This window comes from Salvelinus namaycush, chromosome 4 (genome assembly GCF_016432855.1).
Source record: "Salvelinus namaycush isolate Seneca chromosome 4, SaNama_1.0, whole genome shotgun sequence".
In the NCBI taxonomy this organism is placed as follows: Eukaryota; Metazoa; Chordata; class Actinopteri; order Salmoniformes; family Salmonidae; genus Salvelinus; species Salvelinus namaycush.
The window spans coordinates 21,360,216-21,382,124 of NC_052310.1; the positions used below are offsets into that span (position 1 = coordinate 21,360,216).

The 21,909-nt window shown below is 42.7% G+C and overlaps 1 protein-coding gene across 1 annotated transcript in view; it reads left to right on the top strand.

The window, feature by feature from the left end:
- LOC120045779 (vesicle transport through interaction with t-SNAREs homolog 1A-like) overlaps positions 1-21,909 on the top strand; it is a 166,034-nt gene that overhangs the window by 16,620 nt on the left and 127,505 nt on the right. The window contains exon 8 of the mRNA XM_038990709.1: positions 3,567-3,651. Coding sequence (XP_038846637.1) covers positions 3,567-3,651 — 85 coding nt within the window. The remainder of the gene's footprint in view (positions 1-3,566; positions 3,652-21,909) is intronic.

The following is a 21,909-nucleotide window of genomic DNA, read 5'->3' on the forward strand; positions in this document are numbered from 1 at the left end:
GACGGCAGACAGACAGAGGAGACGGACGAGACAGACAGAGGCAGGGAGGACAGACAGACAAAAGACAGAGGGAGGACAGAGGAGACAGAACAGACAGACAGAACAGACAGAGGAGGGAGGACAGACAGACAGAGGAGGGAGAGACAGAGGAGAGACAGACAGACAGACGAGGACAGACAGAGGAGGGAGACAGACACAGACAGACAGAGGAGGAGACAGACAGACAGAGGAGGAGGACAGACAGACAGAGGAGGGAGACAGACAGACAGAGGAGGGAGACAGACAGACAGACGAGACAGACAGACAGACAGACAGACGAGACAGACAGACAGACAGACAGACAGAGGAAGGAGACAGACAGAGAGATAGACAGAGGAAGGAGACAGACAGAGAGATAGACAGAGGAAGGAGACAGACAGAGAGATAGACAGAGGAAGGAGACAGACAGAGAGATAGACAGAGGAAGGAGACAGACAGAGAGATAGACAGAGGAAGGAGACAGACAGAGAGATAGACAGACAGACAGAGAGATAGACAGACAGAGAGATAGACAGACAGAGAGATAGACAGACAGACAGAGGAGGGAGACAGACAGAGTGTGAGAGAGGGTGGGAGGCTGGTGCGAGAGAGGGTGGGAGGCTGGTGCGAGAGAGGGAGGGAGGGAAGGAGGCTGGAGAGACAGAGAGGGAGGGAGGGAAGCTGGAGAGACAGAGAGAGGCTGGAAAGAGATGGCGCTAGGGAGGGAGGCTGGAGAGAGAGGGGGATAGGGAGGATGGCGGGAGGGAGGATGGTGGGTGGGGGAGGAGGGAGGAGATGGAGATGGATGGAGGGAGAGGAGAGGGAGAAAAGCTTTGATGTGGCTTTTCAGCGCAGCTAGTCTGCTGGCCGTCTCGGGGAGACGTGTCACCTTTGCCGAGAGGGAATAGGAAAATCACGTTTCGAATGGTAATGATAACATACTAATCACTTGAGTTCTTTGAAGAACGGGGGAGCGAGCTACTCTGTCAGTATCCCCGGCTGCCTTGTGCTCCGAGGCACACAGCCAGGGTCTAGGTGTATTAGCTTAAGCGTTGCATGTCAATACGTCCCCTCCATCTCCGCTGATCCATAGGGGCTCATTAAGCCGAGCTGGCTTCCTTCTCTCTCCCCACGCGGCGTGCACAGGCACACCACCATCACACTGCACACCCAGCCACCCACCACCTCTTTCTCCCTCTCTCCCTACATCCTTGTCACCCGCTCCCTCTCTCCCACCATCACCCCCCGACCCTCTGTCCCCTCCCTCCCTTTAACTATTGAAAAGTATTTCTGTCAATTTAAATGACATCTGTCCACCAGCGAGGAGAAGGTGGGTAGAGAGGGAAAAAAGAAAGTTCAGAGGCAGTTTTTCTTGTTTTCCCCTCACTCTGATTTGTCAAACTTTGAAAAGTGGGATGACATCTTAATTGTTCTATTTTATTTCCTTCCATATTTTGGTAGCTTAGCTAGAGACTCCAGTGCTCCCCTCCCTCCCTTTCTAAACGAATGTAAACCCCTTTCACAGAGAGAGTTACCATTCGTCTGAGTGGTGGATCTATGGTACTTCTACGGTAGACTTGTTGGGCTTGCGTAACACACCTGGTGTTGGTTTAAAACGTCACACGTGTAGGTTCAGTGAAGGTTTGACCACTGAAAGACTGGAGAATCCCAAGACAAATGACCTTTTATGGAGGTCAACATGCGTACTTGAGTTCAGGTTACTATTCAAGGTGGTACAACCCTTGACTCTTGACTTTTTCCCTTTTAACTTTATCTGCATGAGATTGTAAGGACTGTTTATAATGTAATAATACGATGGCGTTGAATGTGGTGCTGTGACAATGATGTCACGCTTAAAAGGGACAGTTCACCCAACTTACCAAATCACATATTGGTTTCCTTGACATGTAAACAGTCTATGGACAAGGCATGACAGCCGTGCTGTGGTTTAGTTTCCCTGGCACTGTTTCTGAATGCTAACGTTTTAGAATTTCAACGGACCGATATTAGAATTTTTGACGCGTCATTCCCACAGATTTTGAAATGGTCTCAAATTGATTGTGAAGCTCAACAGTCACTGACAGATTATTTTAACATGATGATAGAAATGCTAATATTGGGCCTTTTGACTTTGTGCCACAAGTGCTAAAACGTTAGCATTCGGAAACAGTGCCAGGGAAACTAAACCACAGCACGGCTTGCTGTCATGCCTTGTCCATAGACTGTTTACATGTCAAGGAAACCAATATGTGATTTGGGAAGTTGGGTGAACTGTCCCTTTAATTTCTGAGTCACAAGATGCAGCATGATCTGACCTGGTCTTGGCTTACAAAGAATCGCCAGCAGTGAATGGAAGAACAACCATTTTGATACCTTTCAGAAAAAGAACGGCTCGCTATGGATGTCGCCCATGGAAGTCACAGATATTCTTGATGCCGAATGTGTCGGTCTATAACAACTCCTACATCTATCTAGCTAAATACACAGAACATGGAAATGAAAAATGATCAAATTGCTCACTATGAAACACAAAGTACCTCGGTCGCCCTTTGGAACTTGAATACAGTATATCCTTTCAATGGGCAACCTTGTCATTCGTCGATAGCTATGAATAAGTCAACATGCGTGCGAGGCTTGAAATGCTGTTGTTCGATGTATTCTGTGACTGGAACTCATGGTTGTACGGGTTTACCGTAGTCTATATTAGGATTGTCTATTATGGTGAATGTCCAATACTGACTGGTGAGAGATCTGCTGTACATGTGCTGATTGCACAGGTATGCCGATTCTGTAAGCTGTGTCGTATCCCGTTGTTCTCAGTGTAGATCAGTGTCCATTTGTTTATGGTGTAAATATGTCACTGCTCAGTGTTTTTTAGGATTGCATAGTACATGCTAGTGTTTCTTTGTGTGTGAATTGGCAGGATATGGTCATATGGTGTCCTCTGAGGCGTTAAACTGTCTCACCGACCATGTGCCACACCAGTAGAACTTTCTAGAAAGCAATACATGTCTTATGTTCCATAACCAAATACATTAGGAGAGTAAATGCGTTTGATTTCCACTTTAATGAGGGTTTTCTCCTTAATTCCAAAGCCATCACCTTGACAGTTATTTTTTTTCTTCTTCTTGAAAGCTGCAAATGATAATTTATTGCATCTCAATTAGCTCTTCACCCTCCCTCAACTCTGCCCTCCACGCTAAATGTGAAGTAATGAGTTGCAGAAGACTGAACGAGATGAGGTGGGGGACATCTCAATTATAAAATGAGAAGAACCTTCTGGTGCTTCTCATTTTAATATTGAGTAAGAATAGATACTTTATTGTCCATTTTGAAAACATCTCAACAGTAACAACAACTAGAAATGACAATATTTCACCGTCCACACCTCATGACAATTATTGGCTCTGGCCAGTGCTATTGCTGTTGTGGTCATAGTGTTGGTTTGTGTTTTGTGACCGTGTTGAGATGTTTCTCCGAAACGCTTCCCAGCCCTCTCAATCATTATTTTTCTGTTTTCTCTCTTGTTTTTCTCCCATTTGTTTTAGAGAGCACATCTGTTGGACAACACAGAGAAGCTGGAAAGGTCATCTCGGAGGCTGGACGCAGGCTACCAGATAGCAGTGGAAACCGGTAAGCGTTCTGTTTGGTTGGGAAGGGGGCATTATGAAATTAGAGGTGGTGGTGGGGGGTGTGTGATTGAGCGACAGCAGATTGTCTCGCTCTTATGCGGGTTGGAGAGAAAGACAACTTTTTTTTTTTTAAACAGCCGCCTTGACGACTGGTGACATTTTCAGGAGCACATCAAAGGTGAGCGAGGGAGAAAGAGGTGTACGGGCGACAGAGCGGGCTACGCTGCTCCTTGTTCGGCTCCCGGAAAAGCACACGCTCTTCTACTCGCATGCATCTGTCTGGCTGTGAGTGAGAGGTGTTGTTGTTGCTCTACTGAAAATTAACATCATCAGCGTTTCCTCCGCTAGTTCTTCATTCAGAGAACCAATCAAAACACAATAAACATCACCAAATAAATCGTCCATCTAGAACAGAAAATCAGGTTTTATCCTCACTATCAAGGTTTGTTTTTATATTTTATAGAACGGAAAATGAGACTCATTTGGATTTGAAACCAGGTCTTTTATTTTCTGACATTATTGAGTCACAGTGTATTCCTTCGAGAGATATCAAAGCTCATTCTTGAAGTTTTAACTGGCTTTCGGTGGCTTCCGCTGTAGTTTTGAAAAGTTTCTTAATTTACACTATAATGGAGGGGTGGCACGTGTGTGTGACATCGACAGATTTAATAATTCAATTCGAGAAAGGGGTGCACAGACCACTGCCTTTTGATGTTCAGTAAGTAGAACTCACAAATTCAGAAATACGATCTGCATTCTCTGCTTAAAAATGTTGTTTCATATGATTCTCCGATGATCTCCGAGACTTATACTATTCCTGTTTTCACCGTGTCGAACTCTGCGGCAGCCCGTATTTTGATTCCATTCAGTCATATCTTTCAGTCGAATGGCTCGTTTTGATGTTTTGTCACGCCCGTTGGTTGGTGTTAAAGAAATGTGCTGTGGTCTAACCGCGTTCTCTACCTCCTGGGTCCCAGTCCTTTCCACAGTAAAGGCTAGCAGCGCGCCCTCTGACCCCTCGTCGCCAGTGGCCATCTCATCCGCTCTGTGTGTGCGGCTAACTGAGAACAATGTCTGTTTATCAATGCCCCTGGTCCCACACACACTGCTCAGATCCACACCAGCAGTGGGGTGTTTGGGGTTTGGTGGGGTATGAGCTTTTGCCCCATTGTATTTAATCCCCTGACGTCCCCGGCCCTCCGCTCAGATGCACAACCTCAAACAACGAACGGTCAGGGAGGACCAACGCTCAGAACACAACTAGGTAGCAACAGAACAGACACGTTGGGAACTCTGTCAGACTACTAACAACAGAAAAGCTCCAGTATGTCGAGGACCCAGACACACACAGAATATATGCACTGAGAGCCCAAACATTGACAAGCGTCATCCATCCAAGTGGTTTGTGAATTGAAGTGGGCGACTGACCCCTTTTTGTCCAGTTTTCCGGCATCCGGCATCCAGTCACGTTGTGAACCAATCCTGCTTCACCACCCTATGCTGCATATTTACATCAGTGGACAATCACACCACCACAACACATGATCAAATACTGTGGAGCAATTCAGATTCTTTTAAAAATCTTTTTGTGTTTCATTGTTTTTCAGTGGGGAGAATTGTACAAGCACTCAATTCACCTGTTTGGCTGAGTAAATGGCTCATTCAGTTATCTCACTTTAAAACTAAAAGAGAATGATGATAATAATAATAATAATAACAAGAGTATGGCTTTTATTAATCAATCTGAAGCATAAATATTTCTATATGTTAAATATGGCGGCAGGTAGCCTATCGGTTAAGAGCGTTGAGCCAGTAACCGAAAGGTCGCTGGTTCGAATCCTGAGCCCGACTAAGTGAAAAATCTCTGTCCCCTTGAGCAAGGCACTGTACCCGAATTTCTCCTGTAAGTCGCTCTGGATAAGAGCCTCTGCCAAATGACTAAAATGTCAAAGTAAATTGTTTTAGGATACACTTTGAAATGTTGAATGTTGGGGTGTATTGTCTACAAAGGGTTAAAGAATAATAATTTGTGCGTTGTGTTTGTCCAATCAACAACTCACTCTGATTGTAAATCGACTTTGTTACCAGAAACCTGAACTCTACTCAAGAGGCTAATAAAACCACTCTTAGTGAAGAACAGTTAATGAAGCTATTTCACAATAGTTCAAAGTTACCTTCCAAATCCACACAATATATAATTATGCCCCATACAGTACGTACTATAATTGACCAATTCGGAGTAAGAAATATTTTTTTTAAAGAAGGTTTCTCTTTTCTTTCAAAGAGAGAAATCCTGAACAAAGGAAGAGGGAAAGATGGAGCTCCTGCTTGGCATCGATAACATTCCACTTAATGACCACAAATCACAAAAAGCCAGTGTACCATGAGGTCACTTTATAAAAGAAGAAGAGGTCCTCTCAGTTTTTCGAGATGGTGAATCTTAACAGAATATAATTTTTCTCTCTCTCTCTTTCAATTTAAGGGCTCTATTGGCATGGGAAAGATAATTAACAGTAAACATTACACTCACAAAAGTTCCAGAAGAAGAAAGACATTTCAAATGTCATATGATGTGCCAATAGTTAAAGTACGAACGGGAACATAAATAAACAAAAATATAGGTTGTATTTACAATGGTGTTTCTTCTTCACTGTTTGCCCTTTTCTTGTGGCAACAGGTCACAAATCTTGCTGCTGTGATGGCACACTGTGGTATTTCACCCAATAGATATGGGAGTTTATCAAAATTGGGTTTGTTTTCAAATTCTTTGGGTCTGTGTAATCTGAGGGAAATAAGTGTCTCTAATATGGTCCTACATTTGGCAGGAGATTAGGAAGTGCAGCTCAGTTTCCACCTCATTTTGTGGGCAGTGTGCACATAGCCTGTCTTCTCTTGAGAGCCAGGTCTGCCTACGATGGCCTTTCTCAATAGTAAGGCTATGCTCACTGAGTCTGTACATAGTCAAAGCTTTCCTTAAGTTTGGGTCAGTCACAGTGGTCAGGTAGCCAGTGTGTATTCTCTGTTTAGGGCCAGATAACACAAAAAAACACAGCAAACTAGAATGTTAATTCTTTCCTATGTGTCAAGTAATTATCTCTTAGTTTTCTCATGATTTGGTTGGGTCTAATTGTGTTGCTCTGTGGGGTGTATTTGTGTTTGTGAACAGAGCCCCAGGATCAGCTTGCTTAGGAGGCTCTTCTCCAGGTTCATCTCTCTGTAGGTGATGGCTTTGTTATGGAAGGTTTGGGAGTTGCTTCCTTTTAGGTGGTTGTAAAATTTGACGTCTCTTTTCTGGATTTTGATCATCAGCGGGAATCGGCCTCATTCTGCATTATTTGGTGTTTTACATTGTACACTGAGGATATTTTTGTGTTTGTCCCATTTTGTGAATTATTGGTTGGTGGGCGGATCCCAGACCTCACAACCATAAAGGGAAATGGGTTCTATAACTGATTCAAGTATTTTTAGCCAGATCCTAATTATGTCGAATTTGATGTTCCTTTTGATGGCGTAGAAGGCCCTTCTTGCCTTGTCTCACACATCATTCACAGCTTTGTGGAAGTTACCTGTGGCGCTGATGTTTAGGCCGAGGTATGTATAGTTTTGTGTGTGCTCTAGGGCAACAGTGTCTAGATGAAATGTGTATTTGTGGTCCTGGAAACTGGACCTTTTTTGAGACTTTACTGAGATTTACTGTCAGGTCCCAGGTCTGACAGAATCTGTGCCGAAGATCTAGGTGCTGCTGTAGGCCCTCCTTGGTTGGGGACAGAATCACCAAATAATCAACGAACAGTAGACATTTGACTTCAGATTCTAGTAGGGTGAGGCCGGGTGTTGCAGTCTGTTCTAGTGTCCTCGCCAATTTGTTGATATATATGTTGAAGAGGGTGGGGCTTAAGCTGCATCCCTGTCTTACCCCATGGCCCTGTGGAAAGAAGTCTCTCGCTCTTTGAGATGGTAAATCTTCACAGAATATAATTTTAGAATTTTAGCTCAGTTTTCTTCTGTCGCTCTTTCTCTCTCTCTCTCTCTCTCTCTCTCTCTCTTTCTCTCTTTTCTTCTCTCTTTCTTTCTCTCTCTCTTTCTTTCTCTCTCTCTTCTCTCTCTCTTCTCTTTCTTTTCTCTCTCTCTCTTTTCTCTTTCTTTTCTCTCTCTCTTTCTTTTCTCTCTCTCTTTCTTTTCTCTCTCTCTCTTTTCTTTCTCTCTCTCTTTCTTTTCTCTCTCTCTCTCTTTCTTTCTCTCTCTCTCTCTTTCTTCTCTCTCTCTCTCTTTTTCTCTCTCTCTCTCTCTTTCTCTATTCTCTCTTTCTGTCTTTCTTCTCTCTTTCTTTCTCTCTTCTCTCTCTCTCTCTTTCTCTCTCTCTTTCTCTCTCTTTCTCTCTCTCTCTTTCTCTCTTTCTTTCTCTCTCTCTTTCTCTCTCTATTTCTTTCTCTCTCTATTCTTTCTCTCTTTCTTTCTCTCCTCTTTCTCTTTTTCTCTTCTCTTTCTCTCTTTCTCTCTTCTTTCTCTCTCTTTCTTTCTCTCTCTTTCTTTCTCTCTCTCTTCTCTCTCTCTCTTCTCTTTCTCTCTCTCTCTCTCTTCTTTCTCTCTTTCTTTCTCTCTTTCTTTCTCTCTTTCTTTCTCGCTTTCTTTCTTTCTTTCTCTCTCTCTTTCTTTCTCTCTTTCTTTCTCTCTTTCTTTCTTTCTCTCTCTCTTTCTCTTTTTCTTTCTTTCTTTCTTTCTTTCTTTCTTTCTTTCTTTCTTTCTTTCTTTCTTTCTTTCTTTCTTTCTTTCTTTCTTTCTTTCTTTCATTCTTTCTTTCTTTCTTTCTTTCATATTTAGCAAAGCGCAGGCTTGCCAGGAGCACTGAAGGCCCTTTGAGGGATATTGAGAGGGCTCTGTGGACATGCCGGGGTATTTATCACACGCACCCTTAAGAACCAGCCTCTGTTTGTCTCATAAATAAAGTATAGAACTTCATTAGAGGAGGGCGCTGACTTAAGAGGCACGAATGAACATGCAGACACGAGGGCTAGCCTGTTAAAGTACAGGAGGAGGGCATGTAGTTAGCCAATTTAACAGCATTTGCATCAGGGGTGTCTGCAAGCCCTCAATGGGAGGAGGCCAGACTGACTCCAAATCATAGAGGTGTCAGATTCTGATTTGACTTTGTGAAGCTGTGAGAGGGGTCTGATTGGGCATGTTTAGAGATCGATGGCATGTCAGATGAAACATTTAATATGTACTGACGAGTTGTCTCCCCTTGATTAGAATCAGTTGGAGAGGTAAAGGGTAGAGTTGTGTTTACTGAGGGGCGATTAAGACAGTATACTGGCTTCGTTTGAAGGACAAACACATGTACATATCTATACACTACACGTGCATATTCAATTGATAATTGACCTAATAAAGAATCTGGGAAAGAATAATTTGAGAAATGAAAGAAGGATACCGTTAGACTGTTTTGAACTTTCGATCCTCCTGGGAGTGTTCTGTATATCCTGCACCTGTGTACATTTGTTGGTTGGAACACTTTTGTTTTGAAGTAATGTAATTTACATTTCCCCCAAAATTCTACTAACCCTGAGTGATCTCTAGTCATTGTGCTAACGCTAGTTAGCATTCCCTCCAGAAACGACCTTCATTCAAACTGCAAGCAGAGACAGAGATACAGTACATTTGACTCTGGGTATGTAGAAAGGGGAAAAAATGGTATTGCCAAAATCTCAAACTATCCCTTTAACCCAATCAGTCCCACCGTAACGCTGGCGCGTTTGTTTGGGCTTCTAACACTTTTTAAACAGTGTGTATGCGCTACAGACTTGTGGGTTGTACTATTTGATTTGTCTAGTTCTTCTGCATCCGTAGATGCCAACTGTTTGTCTGTGTTATTAACGGAGGCTGAGCTGGAGCGGTGTTTGTGAGATAAGGGTGGGTCTTGAAGGAGCCCGGGGCTGGGTCGTTTTATAGAAATGTATGTAGTCCAAATGGTTTGAGCTACTAACTATTAAAAGCTGAGACTCTCACGAACACATGTTTTGCTCAATTTTTAAAATATTTGTAATACATATTTTTTTTAACCTTTTTATTTAACTAGGCAAGTCAGTTAAGAACAAGTTCTTATTTACAATGATGGCCAAACCCGGACGACGCTGGGCCAGTTGTGCGCCGCCCTATGGGACTCCCAATCACGGCCGGTTGTGATACAGCCTGGAATCGAACCAGGTTGTCTGTAGTGATTCCTCTAGCACTGAGATGCAGTGCCTTAGACCGCTGTGACGCTCACAAGCAACATGGGAGTCCTTAGAAGGTAAGGGGTTCTTCTACATAGAAGATTATTGGAAATCCCAGGACATAGTGTATAATACTGTAAAAAGCTCACTTAGTTGCTGTCCAAAACTCCACACAATTGTCACTGGATATTGATTTCCCACTAAGCAAACAATTTCTGTACTTACAGCAATCATATAAATTCATTTTTATCAGGTTTTTGCTTTGGTGGACCTTTATTTTTTTTATTGACATTTGTAAATAAAACTGACAGGGTTAAGGAGCCACTTTTGGACATAACAGAGAATAAACAGAGGGCTCTAATCTTGGCTCTTTTCCTCTTCAAAGCTCAGCAGTCAAACAAACAACAACGTCGTCAACAAAGACATCTCTGCATTTTCAAGGGGCCAGCGATGAGGCCAAGATAGCGCCTCAGCTCATGGCCCCGGTGATGGGGCCCCAGATCGATGGGGGAAAATGAAAACAGACCATTAGGGATTGATTTCAGCCCTGTTTAGATAAGCTGAGAGGGTCGGGGCCTGACCCCTGGGGGCCCCTCGGCAGCCAAAGTTCACGCTGTGCCAGGTAGAGAACAGCACTGCAGGCCATCAATTTTATTAGCACAGAGATAAGCTGATTAGACCTTGTCAATCAAAGGTGCCAATGACTCAATCGACAGCCCTTTCTTCCCCTCCCTCCCACCCTCTCTTTTTTTGTGATAAATCATTGAAGCGACCAACAATGTGGTAGGCAGATATCATGGGCTAAGCATAAGCAGCCCTGCCGTTGTCACCAAGGCAGACGCGCAAGGACCCTGTGATAAGGTGACGACTATATTAGAGTACGTCAATTTGTTTTTAGGGCGGTTTTGATACCCAACTGCAGCGGTATTAAAAGCGAGGGGGAGAGATGGGAGGGAGAGAGCGTCGTCATCGAACACGGCTCTAGCATCAGAGCACGGGGTGTCAGGACACGGAGAAATAAATAGATGATCGGATGAAAAAAGAAATATGTTTTGTGAACCTAAACTCCTCGGCTACCGTTTGAAGCAGAGCATGGCTTTGAGCCTTGCTGTGAGTCCATGGATGCTGGAGTGCCCCCAGAACATGGCACACGCTTGTCCCCGGCTCACACTCCATCTCTTCCTTTCCATCTTAGTCTTTCTATTTTCACTCTTAATTTCTCCCCGCTCTGTCTTCAGATCAGAATTCATCGTTCTTTTGGTGTTTAGCCACCAAAGTGATGCTTGCGCTTCAAATCCTTGTGGCTAAGCATCTAGTAAATGACATAACAAGCTATATTTAGCAATACCTAGAAGTATTTTTAGGATCTGGCTTTTAATAAAGATTTTTTTCTTGTTTTCTTCTCGTGATTCGAAACACATTTATAGCCCATGTTGACTGGTTTTCGTGCTATTAGGTAACAGAAGACAAAATAAAAAATACAAACCTGAAATTATATCTGTCAATGTCATTTAGCATCATTATATCATATCTAGCTCTTGGGCAAATGAAACAAAGAAAAATAAATCTACTGGTAACTGGCCAAAATAGATGTTCCATTTTTTACTTCATAAGGAACAAAAGTATATAATGTATTAGTTAGTCACAAAATATGTTGTTATAGTTTGAATAACTTAATTTGTATAATTGTTGTTTACGTGGTCCTCTTTGTCTCTAGCTTAGGCCTGCATATCATTGTATGGAGAAAGAGCTTCATAGGAGTTAGTTGTTGTATTTACCCAAATATTTGCTCTTAATTAATTTTGTATCATATCCAAAATACAGAAATATAAGTTTATGCAAGAAGCAGTTCATTTATAAATTGATTAATGCAATGTATTTACATAATTTACAAAGACATTGTGAAGATCCCTTTCTTAGGAATGTTGGTTCTTTGTACACTTCTGCTTCAGTTGATTCACTCTGTGGCAGAGTGTAATTGAATATTTCAGTATGTTCTTATTCATTTGTCTTTTATAAGGACAGTTTGCTAAAGTGGATTTCCTGAAGGTATAGCATATTAAATAACTTCAGTTGTTTTGTAGTCTGATAAAATCTGAATGCTGTGTTGTTTCAAAAAGAATAGGAAGTTATTTGATAATGGTTTGATTCATGGCCCTGAGAGCTGGGACTTAAATATTTCACAGCTTGAGTTTGCAGTTATGCACGAAGGAGGCCTTTTTATGAAATATATTTTCGGGGGAAATGTATGTCTTTTGTATCAAGGAAGTAAGAAATATACACACATATAGCCCAAAACTGTATTTCCAACATATACGCCTTAACGTATAGCCTAACATTTTGCTTTCACTAAATCTACCCACGGGCGAGCTGTTTATCGGTAAACCCCCCCGGCGGATGAAAGGCCTCGTAATAATGATTTTTTCTCTCCTAATCGGGCCTTGTCAGCGAGGCGTCTTATCATGAAGAGGAAAATGACACCGATCCTATCGAAGAGCCCGAGTCCGGGTTTGCGGCGTGTGCCCCCCCCCCCCCCCCGGCCGCGGCCTTGCCATATCTAGCGCCGCCACAAACGGCGGGCGCCGCTTTTTTCATGTGGACTTCAAAAACGACGCGAGTCATTAAAATTTGCACCCGCGTTTGGCTGCCGGGATCAGCCACTCCAGAGAGAAAATGCGATGTGGGAAGAGGAGACTCGCTAAATGTGCTAATTCCATCCTCACATGTTTACGGCTTAATTTTAATCGGTTTGAGGGGGGAAACTATTGGGGGGGGGCTATGAGAAAGCTTCACATTGCAATAAATTGCCATTATCTTGGACACCCTAGGACTCAGCTGTTGCATGGATTTAGGGGTCTACTGGCAACAGTGTTTATTGTGGCACACAAAAAAAGTGTTTACGCTTGAACTGTGCTAGCTAAGGCGCAATCGCTGGTTTCAGCCTGCACAGACAAAGGCCCCGACCTGACACAATGGCCAGCCTGCATACAGACCCCTCAATGCAAGAGCTCAACCAACAGACTCGAGAGAGAGAGTGTGTGGGGTTCATCTGCGCATTCGCTTGTCTGTCTGTGAGTCCGCAGGTGTTTGTCGCAAGAATCCGATTTGCGATGTTAGCTCAAGTTAAGTGGACTCATTTGGTGGCGGCCGTATCAGAATGAAGCTCGTGAGATGTTTGTGAGAAATAAAAGTGACCAGTTGCGATAGATAGTCCACAGAAATGTGAAGAGAATACTTTCTGCTTCAGTTAGAGTTCCATTAGCACTGCTAGCATAGCATCCTGTTAGCAGCCGGTTTTGTCTGCACAGTGGACGCTAAGAGCTAACGGGGATCAACGGTGTTAGGAGAAAGCGGTGGATCTGCAGTAATCAGACCTTAAGTAGAATGATTAGCTTCAACAAAGAGCAGGCTTTCTCTCAGCATAACTAGTCTTGACGTAATTATTAGCCGAGAAAGCTCAGACTGGAAGGAAGGACAGACCTCTGAGCATTTTCTGCTTCGTTCGCGGCGTTACAATAGTACAGAAGGCAACATTACAAGATTAATAATGAAGCCCATTGGAAGGTCAACAAATCATCCATTGGATTGAAATGTCTTAAATTATGTAAACATGAATACCACAATGTTTAAAGACACATTTTGATCAATGTTTAAATTAACAATGCACATTTCTGTTACTTTTGAATAGTTCCATTACATGTTATAAAAGTATGAAAACTGTTTTCATATATTTTTTTCTCCAGAAAATTTGATTCCTAATACAGCAATATTTTTCATTATTACATTGATATTAGTGATACATAAGGCCACTTAAACAAACAAAAATGATTTGATGAAAAAAAATCAACCGTGCTGATAATTCACCTTACGATTAATTATTGTCAGTAAACATGTTAGATATGTAGTAGTAATTGTTAGTAAACATGTTAGATATATTGTAGTAATTATTAGTAAACATGTTAGATATAGTAGTAATTGTTAGTAAACATGTTAGATATATTGTAGTAATTATTAGTAAACATGTTAGATATATATATATAGTGGTAATTGTTAGTAAACATGTTAGATATATTGTAGTAATTGTTAGTAAACATGTTAGATATATATATATATATATAGTGGTAATTGTTAGTAAACATGCTAGATATAGTAGTAATTGTTAGTAAACATGTTAGATATAGTAGTAATTGTTAGTAAACATGTTAGATATGTAGTAGTAATTGTTAGTAAACATGTTATATATATATATATAGTGGTAATTGTTAGCAAACATGCTAGATATAGTAGTAATTGTTAGTAAACATGTTAGATATCGTAGTAATTGTTAGTAAACATGTTAGATATGTAGTAGTAATTGCTTATAATGAAGCCTTATCTCAAAGTATCAGCAAAGCACATTTAAAATGGTAGAACTCCTATGTCAAACCAAAAACCTATTTTGAGGTTACAACCACTATAAAGACACCTCCCTGTACGCACAACAGAAAGTGCAACGCTGACCTCTGAGTGATACGGAGAGGGAAGGGGAGAGAGAGAGAAGGGGAGAGAGAGAGAAGGGGAGAGAGAGAGAAGGGGAGAGAGAGAGAAGGGGAGAGAGAGAGAAGGGGAGAGAGAGAGAAGGGGAGAGAGAGAGAAGGGGAGAGAAAGTGAGAGGGCTCAGAAAACAACTGGGATGAGCAGGGTTGCGTTTTAAAGAAAGTCTTTCAGAAGGAAATGGGAGACAAAAGTGAGGACTCGGGGCCCCCATGGGCGCTTTAAAGACTTGCTACATCTGACATGCTAAAATATTAAAAAAGAGACGTGGGGGGAGAGAAATGAAGTAAAGGAGAGTCAGAGCGGGAGAAGTGTGCCACCTCGTCACCCGGGACCCGGATCAGAAATATTAGTCCTGTGATGCCAGTGACACATTGATGACAGACAGTAGATTGATGCTAGTCAAAACAGTGGAAAAGAGAAAAATGTATAATTACGCATGGTGGGGGGGGTTGGTGAGAGTTTTGGGGAGTAAGAGATGGGGTAAGGACAGAGAGATGCAGTGCGATCAGCATATTGATACGTGTCGTTGTGTACACCAGTGGATGTAGGTCAGTGAAGAGCATCATAGCTCTGTGATGGGGAACCAAAACACTTCACTTTAGTCTAGCAGTTTTCATGTGTGTTTGTTGCATGTGAAGGCTAGTAAGTAGTCATATGTTCTTGGTGGCTCGGTGTTAGAGCAGAGACCAGGGCTATATTATGTTATTAACCCCTCTCCATATATATTTATTTATATATATATATATATATATATATATATATATATATATATATATATATATATATAATATATATATATATATATATATATATATATATATATATATATATAATATATATCACACACACATACTTTACACACGCTAACCCTCAGAAACACATTATTAGGCGTCTCCGTCTGTCCCCTCTGTTTGCTCTCTCCTGGTCGCCCTGAGGAGCGGCTCCCCACGCTTCCCCCCTCGGCCCCTCAAAAGAGTTTCCTCCTCGGCAGCCCCGTGCTCACGGACAGGACGCCCGCGCGTTTAGCACGCCCGGGGAACATGAAACGGCCGACCCGGGATGTCAGCTGGTCGTCCCATCTGCCAGTCAGTAGGACAGCAAGGCTTTTGTCTGGGGGGGAATGGAGATGAGTAGAGCGAGGGGGTGGGGGGGGTGTTGACCACAGCCACCACAACCGTGTGTTTAGTTGAGATGGGGATAGTGAAATGAGAGCAGAGGGCTGGACACTAAACTCGCAATATATGAATAGTGAGATGTTTTTTTGTTGTGTCAAATTCTTGTGTTGGAATAGGATTACATTGTTTTTATGGCTGTATGTTTCTGGCCCTATACTGTATGAAGAACAGTAGAATGTCAGCTGCTGTAGTTGTGATCAACACACCAACAAATGTGTTCCAGTTTGGACCCTTAGTTCTTTGTCATATGTGCATGTGCATACCATAAACGACACTTTCTGAGGGACGTAGATGTGTGGAAAAGATCGTCCTACAGAATACAGTAACTTAATTGGTCTCAATCCAAATATGACTTTCCCTTTTTATGTAAATCACAGTTGGAACTCTAGTCTGATATGAATTTTAAGTTGCAGAACTTCGGTCTGTTCCTTTCTTCCTCCCGTTAAAGAACATAACCTTGGCAGTGCAAACAGTTTGACTCTCCCATAGTAATGAACCTGCCTCGTGTGAGTGGATGGATGGCTGGCTCTGCATAGGGAGATTTTCATGTTTGCATTCTGCTGTATGGCAGATAGGCCGCGCCCTTGAGCCACCGTATGAGGTACTGTAAGCCCGGGTGATTCTCCCTCTGCAGAAGGTGACTACAGGACCTACACACACACACGGACACAGTTGAAAGTATTTGGACCGAAAAGAGTTCCTGAAAAGAAGCAAGAGGCAACTCGCAAGCACTGGCCATGTATTTATCACAGAGTTTTTGTTTTGTTGTTGTGCCTTCTGAGAATATCAGTGTGTTTTTTTTTCTTCTTCTGTTTGCCCTCAGTTAAATTCCCAGATTTCCCCCCCCCCAGTGTGTTGTCAGTCTTGTTCTGTCATTATTTCTTGTCAAATCAGTATATCACAGAGAAAGAATGAACAATGAAGTCTGTACTCACATTTGTTAGTCATCCAACGTAATCCCTGGTAGGGCTGCTGAACTGTATTCAAACACCTTCACCTGTTAGGAGAGCTCTGGGAAGCTCTATGTAAGGAATATACTGCCAGGGTTGGGGTCAATTCCATTTCAATTCCAGTCAATTCAGAAAGTAAACAATTCCAATTCAACATTTTCCTAATTGAAGATAATTGGTACTTCTGTGTACTTCCTGAATTGAAATGTAATTGACCCCATTTACCTACATCACAGTATTCCTTTAAGTGCACAATTTGTTTTTGTTTTTAAAATATTTTTTCAATTATTCAACAACAGAACAATACAACACAGCAAAAGTAAGTACTACGATAAAAGGTACATCAACCCTTCCCACCCCCCAAAATAAATTAAAACAAAATAAAAATAATAAATGAGTTTAAATTAGACTAGTAATAATACTAATGACTAAATAAGGCAAATGACAAGAGATACCAGCATATACACAAAGCAATAGAAACAGTGCATTACAGAGAGACAGTAGCTACATCAATCTACATGGATCTACAAGCTCACATCCACCAACCTCAATGGATGTGTTTCCATATAGACCAGGAAGGGTTGCCATATTTTCACAAAGTGGTCGAATTTATTTCTTAAAGCATAGGTAAACTTCTCGAAGGACACAAATATCCCAAACAATACCCCTGATTTCCCAAAACAATAGCAGTTTTATATTGCCTAACGTTAAGAAATGTGACGTGCAGGATGATGGCAGTTGAGCAAGGTTGTTTATATGGCAGTTGAACAAGGTTGTTTATATGGCAGTTGAGCAAGGTTGTTTATATGGCAGTTGAACAAGGTTGTTTATATGGCAGTTGAACAAGGTTGTTTATATGGCAGTTGAACAAGGTTGTTTATATGGCAGTTGAACAAGGTTGTTTATATGGCAGTTGAACAAGGTTGTTTATATGGCAGTTGAACAAGGTTGTTTATATGGCAGTTGAACAAGGTTGTTTATATGGCAGTTGAACAAGGTTGTTTATATGGCAGTTGAACAAGGTTGTTTATATGGCAGTTGAGCAAGGTTGTTTATATGGCAGTTGAACAAGGTTGTTTATATGGCAGTTGAACAAGGTTGTTTATATGGCAGTTGAACAAGGTTGTTTATATGGCAGTTGAACAAGGTTGTTTATATGGCAGTTGAACAAGGTTGTTTATATGGCAGTTGAACAAGGTTGTTTATATGGCAGTTGAGCCAGGTTGTTTATATGGCAGTTGAACAAGGTTGTTTATATGGCAGTTGAGCAAGGTTGTTTATATGGCAGTTGAGCAAGGTTGTTTATATGGCAGTTTCTAGCACAGAGGTTGAAGCATTTCTTGCTCTCGTTCTCTAGCAACCAAACATTTTTATTTTATTAACACGTCAGACAATATCAGAATATCATTTTGTCCTAAATGCATCTAATTGTTTTTAGGCATTTATGCAACACAATTCAAGAATACAAAAACAAGACCATGCCAGTCAATGTTAATACAATTAGCTGATTCATACCATTTTCCCAGACCTCTCCCCTCATTAATAGTTTTGGGGAAACATATTGGCTCAATTTGAAAACACTTTGAAAGGCTCCACTTGGTAGAACTGCAGGTTGACTTGGATTGTTGTCCTTGTGCTTTTTTCTGATTATTTTCATGGAAATCATTTTAATACAAAAGAGCCCTTAACCTTTGTTTTCAGACAGACATCCCAGACATATTAATTTCCCAGAACTTGTTGTCATTGTGCAGGGATAGTATTGACTATTTTTCTGTTTGCGGATCATAGCATTGAACTCATATCGCTAATAGGAATTAGTTCATTAAGAAAATGTTTGTCTGGAAAAAGCTATGTTTATTTTTTGTATATATTTTTATTTGTTAATTTATTGTGTATGTTTAAAACATTTTTTAACCCTTTTTCTCCCCAATTTCGATGTATCCAATTGGTAGTTACGGTCTTGCCTCATCGCTGCAACTCCCGTACGGACTCGGGAGAGGCGAAGGTTGAGAGCCATGCGTCCTCCGAAACCAAACCGCACTGCTTCTTTAACACAACGCCCACTTAACCCGGAAGCCAGCTGCACCAATGTGTCGGAGGAAACACCGTACACCTGGCGACCGTGTCAGCGTGCATGCGCCCAGCCCGCCACAGGAGTCGCTAGTGCGCGATGGGACAAGGACATCCCTGCTGGCCAAGCTCTCCCCTAACCCGGACGACGCCTTGGCCAATTGTGCGCCCCCCCATGGGTCTCCCGGTCGCGGCCTGCAGTGACAGAGCCTGGACTCGAACCCAGAATCTCTAGTGGCACAGCTAGCACTGCTTAGACCTCTGCACCACTTGGGAGACCACTATGTTTTTTAACCATAAAACTCTCAGGAGATTTTGACAAGGTCAGTTGAGTCATTAGTAAGACTAACAAAGGTTGCAAGTTGAAATTTCCTGTAGTGTTAACATTATATAGGCATCTTTCAGTCATTGGTCATCGTTGACATTCAGAGCGTGGTAGTGTGCGTGGCCTACGGTGCTGTCTCCAAAATAGTTTCAAGACCGTCTTGGCCGCAGAGACAAAATGTTTGTTTTTAAAGCTAATTTCCTGCAATGCTACACATTTTGTCATTGGGCTGAGAGAGTGAACTGCAGTTTTAAAGCTAACTTCCTGCAATTCTACACATTTTGCCATGTGTCTGAGAGAATTTTCAGTTAAAGCTAATTTCCTGTAATTATACACATTTTATCATTGGGCTGAGATAAAGAATTGTGAAGTTTTAAAGCTAATTTACTTCAATTCTACACATTTTCTCTTGGTGCTTAGAGAACATTTGCAGTTTTAAAGCTAATTTCCTGCAATTCTATATTACAAATTCATGGGGCTGAGAGACAGAATTGCAGTTTTAAAGCTAATTTCCTGCAATTCTACAAATTTTTTCATGGCTTATGCTGTGTTATGCTTTCTCAGTGACTCGAGCATTATAACAAAGTCGATGAGGGCCCCATAGATTCTCCCTGCCTGTCTAGTTTTTAAATTTGGTGGTTGTTAGTTCTCGAAGATGATCTTATTTAACAATATGCAGCTCCATTATATTTTCTACATACTTTCTATCTGGTTTTAGTCGTTTACACTGAAAAAACATGTTTTTTTTTTTTATCATGTTTTGGGGAGTGGCGTCCTGCCGCTGCTAAATAAATATAGGAGAAGCACTGAGCTTGCTGTGTAGTCTGACTGAAAGAAAGGTGGAATGCTAATTGTAACAGCTTACTTAATGCATACTGTAATCGTTAGTGTTTCTGAATTCAGTCATGTGGAGGTGGGAGATGTGTGTTTGTCTTCTTTACAATAATTAGATTCCAGGATCCCTTCTTTCATGCAGTGGTAAGCTCGTTTGCTAAACACACACACACACACACATACACAATGGGACAGGTGATGATTAAGATGCTAGACATATGGAGATGCTGTGTGTTGTTCTGGTGGTGTTTTGAACGCATGTCTGCTCCCCAGTCTCGACAGGTTCACCCTCCTCTCCAGGGGAAGCCTTCACTTGTAATTTACACGGTGACATTGTGAAATGGCAATGACAACAATGGATTCACCATCATACCTTTAACAATATAGATGCAGGTAACTGAACATGCTGAGATATAGGAACTTGATCTGTGATATACAGTACATTTGATCGCGGTCAGCATTTTCTTCCAGTGTTTCCCCCCCCCCCCCCCCTGGAGCCGTTGAGTCTACTGGTGATATTGTCGTGATTTTATTCCATGTCAATTATAGGTTATTCTCTACCCCATTTTGTAGAAGAAGAAGAAAATAACATGTTAGTCTTGGTTGCAGGGTAAGGAAATGGCATAATTGACCTTGATGGTATCAATTTGACTTCCTCAAACTTCGCCAATGGAAGTTCAATTGGAGTTCAGAGGTCCTCAGTAGGTAAGGACACTCATTTAGGACATTTTTATATAAACATGCTTATATAAAGACTTCACCGTTCTTGTTTTGCCTTTGTAAGTTAGTTAGCCAGAACCATTGAAATCCGCTGAGACCCAAGTGCTCAATTTACTTGGTCAGTTGGGAGGCCATGTGTGTCTGTATCCACATCGGGAAATGGCAACACTGCAGCCTCTGCCGCTCCCATCTGCCACTGCCAGCTTGTTTTAAACTGATTTTAAAATGTCAGCATAAAACCCAAATCAGAAGGTGCCAGTGCAACCTGTTGGAAGTTGGCCTGTTACAAGCCAATGCAATATTTCGATCTGCTTAGCATCCACATTTCACACACAGTCAAGCCAAGTAGGAAGTCTGTTGACCCACGTTGTACACAGGAGAACCCAAAGCCGTTCTGCAACTTCATTAGTCTATGGCAGTTTATGTACTGTAGAGAGGTCATGCGATACACTGCAGGTTTGGTAGAATTCAGTGCATATGTGCATCCCCTGTAACATCCCTGTAAACACTCAAATGGGCAACGTTCCCTGGCTAATGCCAATTAGGTAGATGTAGAGTGGCCGGGCCATGTGTCATGGGCCACCTGGATTTATTTGGGCCAAACAAGAGGCCTGTGTCTGTCTGGAGCCCTAGTCTCCTGTCCACACGGGGCTGCAGAGCGACCGACAGAAGGTGCCTCCTCAGAACTCGCACCTGAGCTCAGCTTGCTCCCAGCCTGGGACTGGCCTAACCTTTCCCTCCTTCCTTCCTTCTTTCCCTCCATCCATCCATCCACTGTCATCTTTCAGCATCTTTACTTCAGTCTCTCCATCACTTCCTCCCCCTTCTCTCTCCATTTCTACCTCCATGACTAAACTCGTCCCCTCTCTCTCCCCCCGTCTCTCTCTCTCCCCCCGTCTCTCTCTCTCTCTCCCCCGTCTCTCTCTCTCTCTCCCCCCACCCCCCCGTCTCTCTCTCTCTCTCCCCCCATCCCCCCCCGTCTCCTCTCTCTCTCTCCCCCCATCCCCCCCGTCTCCTCTCTCTCTCCCCCCATCCCCCCCGTCTCTCTCTCTCTCTCCCCCCATCCCCCCCGTCTCTCTCTCTCTCTCCCCCCATCCCCCCCGTCTCTCTCTCTCTCTCCCCCCATCCCCCCCGTCTCTCTCTCTCTCTCCCCCCATCCCCCCCGTCTCTCTCTCTCTCTCCCCCCATCCCCCCCGTCTCTCTCTCTCTCTCCCCCCATCCCCCCCGTCTCTCTCTCTCTCTCCCCCCATCCCCCCCGTCTCTCTCTCTCTCTCCCCCCATCCCCCCCGTCTCTCTCTCTCCCCCATCCCCCCCGTCTCTCTCTCTCTCCCCATCCCCCCCGTCTCTCTCTCTCTCCCCATCCCCCCCGTCTCTCTCTCTCTCCCCATCCCCCCCGTCTCTCTCTCTCTCCCCATCCCCCCCGTCTCTCTCTCTCTC